Source organism: Gracilinanus agilis, unplaced genomic scaffold (assembly GCF_016433145.1).
Source record: "Gracilinanus agilis isolate LMUSP501 unplaced genomic scaffold, AgileGrace unplaced_scaffold45823, whole genome shotgun sequence".
NCBI lineage: Eukaryota > Metazoa > Chordata > Mammalia > Didelphimorphia > Didelphidae > Gracilinanus > Gracilinanus agilis.
The window spans coordinates 711-4,983 of record NW_025380048.1 but is presented as its reverse complement, the minus strand read 5'-3'; the positions used below and the strand labels follow the sequence as shown (position 1 = coordinate 4,983).

The 4,273-nt window shown below is 53.3% G+C and overlaps 1 protein-coding gene across 1 annotated transcript; it reads right to left on the bottom strand.

Annotated features, from left to right (window-relative positions):
* Positions 1-1,743: 1,743 nt before the first annotated feature.
* LOC123255403 (radial spoke head protein 6 homolog A-like) lies at positions 1,744-2,853 on the bottom strand (the record flags this gene model as incomplete). Its single annotated transcript, XM_044684208.1, has 2 exons — positions 1,744-1,939; positions 2,086-2,853. Coding segments are annotated over 2 exons (939 nt in total), but the record flags the coding sequence as incomplete, so codon positions are not given.
* Positions 2,854-4,273: the final 1,420 nt, after the last annotated feature.

Genomic DNA, 4,273 nt, shown 5'->3' with positions numbered 1-4,273 from the left:
GACAAAAAAATGCTAGCTACTACTATATTACTAATACTCTGGAGAGCTGCAGGTGAGTCACTCTAGTGAGCTTGTCCAGAGAGCCTCGGGTACCACCTGGTGGCCCCCACAGACACTGCTTCTCGGCAGCTATCTCAGCCCACCCCCAGGTACCATCAAGTGTCCTTGTAAAATGGGACTGGGGGAGTGAGGGTGGCAATTCCTTTCTGACAGTCCTATACTTCTCCTCCTTCCCATTAGAATGTAAGCTTTTGGAGGGCAGGAGCTCTAAGATTATTTAGCTCACTCACCAATACATATGGAATTGGCACACTCAGAAAAAATAAGCCATTCTCCCCATCTTTCCCTCTTTCTTAACCAGAGATGATACTATGCTGGGGTCCCTGTATGTTGGAATAGCTGGGAGGGCCAGAGTGGGAGGGTTCCAGAAGCTCAGAGGAAGAAGAGATCGCCTGGGCTGGGGCAGAGGGTGATAAGAGACAGAAAGGAAGATGGGAGGAAGAGAGGAGAGGTGCCAGGTGGGGCTGGGGGGAGGCCACCTCAGGCAATACCTGCATCTTCAAAATGACAGCAGGGGAAAGCAATAAATGTTGGAGGGGATGCGGCAAAATTGGGACATTAATGCATTGCTGGTGGAGTTGTGAAATGATCCAACCATTCTGGATGACAATTTGGAACTATGCTCAAAGGGCTTTAAAAGAATGTCTGCCATTTGATCCAGCCATAGCACTGCTTGGTTTATACCCCAAAGAGATAATAAGGAAAAAGACTTGTACAAAAATATTCATAGCTGTGCTCTTTGTGGTGGCAAAAAATTAGAAAATGAGAGGATGCCCTTCAATTGGGGAATGGCTGAACAAATTGTGGTATCTGTTGGTGATGGAATACTATTGTGCTCAAAGGAATAATGAACTGGAGGAATTCCATGTGAACTGGAAAGACCTCCAGGAACTGATGCAGAGTCAAAGATGCAGAGAACCAGAAGAACACTGTTCATAGAAACTGATACACTGTGGTAAAATCGATCAGTACTAACAGCAATGCAATGACCCAGGACAACTCTGAGGGATGTATGGAAAAGATGCTACCCACATTCAGAGGAAGAACTGCAGGAGAGGAAACACAGATGAAAAACAACTGCTTGAACACATGGGTCGATGGAAATATGATTGGGGACGTAGACTCCAAACGACCACCACAGTACATCAATAATATGGAAATGGGTCTTGATGGATGATACATGAAGAAATCAGTGGAAATGCAGGTCGACTGGGGGGAGGGGGAGAGTTGGGGGTGTTATAGCCAAAAAAGCTTATAGAAATACTATAGCTTATAGAAATACTATAGCTTATAAGAATATTATAGCCAAAAAGCTAAACTTGGCAACTAAGCAGGGGTTTTTTGGATAACTTCATGCCCGGCTCAAGCAGGGCAGTTATCTCTGGCTGACAGCCCCAGGGCCACAACTCCTCCCCTAGACAGAACAGCCTTGAAGATTAAGAATCATATCCTGTGGTTCCTGGAAGCATCCCTACTCCTTCTGTCTAGCTATTAGCTAACCCTAAGACAAAGGCACCTATATCCTAGAAACATATATATTTCCTCTTCTGAATGCACCACTCGGGATTCTCTTTGCACTGGCAATAAAGCTTTCTCCTGCTTTGATTGCTTTGTCTCGTGTGTTCCTCTGGAGGCCACCCCCATTTGAACCCTAACAGGGGGAGAGAGTAAGAACATGAATCATGTAACCATGGAAAAAAATTTTTTTCTAAAAAATAAAATTAAAAAAAAAAATACCTGCATCTTCAGAGAGTGGGGTCAGGAGGGGGGGTCCGATTTCCTGTTCCACCTCGTCTGGCTCATCTGCCTTCTCCTCTTCCTCCCCCAGCTCCTCCTCCTCCTCCGACTTCTGGTTGGGATTCACCCAGGTGCAGCGACCCTGGGGAGCCCCGGAACTGGATCAGGCTCCTAGGAGGTTAGAGGCAGGAAGCCCTGGGGCTCCGCTCACCCCCGGACTCGTCTTTTGGGAAGGTCCATGGGAGGGGGGGTGTCTCCCGATGCCCCCTCCCCCCGTGCCCGTCCTACCTGGGGCAGGATGTGCTGGGTGTGGTGCACCCAGTTGGCCAGGGAGTCCACGAGCTCTGCCACGGGGATGCCCTCGAAGTCGGGGTTCTCCTCGTAGGAATCGCGCCCGGCGCCGCCCTCCTCCTCCTCGTCGCCCTCCTCCTCCCCGAACTGGTAGAAGCCGAGCGGGCTGATCTGCGTGCCGGCCGAGATGCGGGCGATCTGCGCGCGCAGGTAGTTGGCCTCGATGCCGGGGAAGGGCGGGTAGCTGACGATGGGCGTGTCCAGGTGGCCGGTGAAGAACTTCTTGATCTTGCGGGCGTTGACGATCTGCGTGGGCGTGACGTGGGGCAGCTTGGTCCAAGACTGGCCCGGCTCATTGCACACGAAGTAGAGGAACTTGTTGGTGCCGGTGCGGCTGTCCTCGCGGGGGATCACGGGCGGCGGCTTCCACGTGGACTTGGGCGGCTCGTCCACCTCCTTCTCCTCCTCGTCCTCGCCCTCCTCCTCCGGGCGGCCCTCCATGCCCTCGGCCGCGCCCTCCACCAGCTCCTCCGCCTCCTCCTCCTCCTCCTCTTCCTCGCCCTCGCGGAACTCCACCTCGGCCACCAGGTAGTTGCGGTCGAGGCCCAGGATCTTGCCCCAGAAGCGGCACGTCTGGATGGGCTGCTGCTCCACCAGCTGCTTGAGCGACAGGAAGATGCGGAACGTCTCGTCCGAGTTCATCCCGACGCCCGCCTGCTCGAAGTAGAAGGCCGCCTCGATGACGTTGGGCACCGGGATGTCTGTCTGGGAGAGGGCAAGGGCAAGGGCTGGGCATCGAGATCGCCCTTCCCCCCCAGCTTCTGGAGGGAGGGACCGGGGCACCCCTCGAACCCAGAGCTCTGGCCGGCTCTCTCATGGGAGGGGGGCGGAGGGGGCCCGTTCTCTGCCTCCAAACCTTAACTCCCCCAATACGCGAATCCCCAGCGCCTACAAAGGGCTTGGAGATCCAGGAGAAGGAGCTGGAAAACCCAAACCCTTCCCTTCCGTCTGCGTATCTGTTCCAAGGCTGGGCAATGGAAGGGAAGGGACTTATCCAGGGTCACTTAGCTAGGAAGTGTCTGAGGCCAGTTGGAACCCAAGCCACGCGGAAGGGAGCTGGAGGGCGGACCCTCCTTAGAGTAAGGAATAAAGACCGTCCCAGAGTCCCAGGTTCCAAAGCAGCTCCCCGCTCGGCCTCACGGGGACCCGAAGGAGAATCAGGAGCGAAATCCAATCCTCCACCGTGAAGGGGGGATGGGAGGGGGCCAAGAACCCGGAGGCTCTAGGGGGGCCCCTTGGACATAAATGCCACCGTGTCGTGGGGCCATACAAGTATCCGAAGAGATGCTGCCAGAGACTGTCTCGGGTAACGGGAAGTGAAGCTGGGCTACGGGAGCAAAACTAGAAGGATTGCTACAAAGACTACCAGGCTGGTCAGCCCTGAAGAGGACCCAGAAGGCAGTGCGGGGCTGCCCCCTCCGCCAAAGACGGGGGCCTCCAGGAACCAAGAGCGAGCGCGCCTACTTCCCTGGCCGCCGTGTAGGGGGGCTTTTCTGCTTGACGGTTTGTTACGAGGGCGGGTCTTTAGAAAGCATTTCTCCGGGGGGCCTAAACGAGGAAAGGGAGGGGCCGGGTGGGCTGCAAACAACAAAAAAGAGGGCTCTGGAGCATTTTTGCTCAAGGCATAGAAGAAACTGGAAGGATATTCAGAAGGGAGTAGACCAGCAGGGCAGCTCTATTTTATTCTTTTTAATTTAAATTTAATTTAAATTTAAAATTTTCTTTTAAATCCTGCTCTTCCATTTTAGAATCAATAATAGCCCAATGGGGTCAAGTGACTTGTCCAGGGTCACAGGGCTAGGTCAGATTTGAACCCTGGTGCTCTAACCACTGCCACCTAACTGCCCTCACACATTACTTTCAAAACTGCACTGCTGGGCACCTAATTGACTCAGGGGATGGAGAGCCAGGCCTGGACACAAGGAGTCCTGGGTTCAAATTTGGCCCCAGACCCTTGTAACTGTGTAACCCTGGGCAAGTCACTTCACTTCAATTGCCAAGCCCTCACTGCTCTTCTGCCTTGGAACCTTCATCAATTCTTTTTTTTTTTTTTAAACCTTTACCTTGGAGTTAATACTGTGTATTGGCTCCAAGGCAGAAGAATGGTGAGGCCTAGGCAATGGGG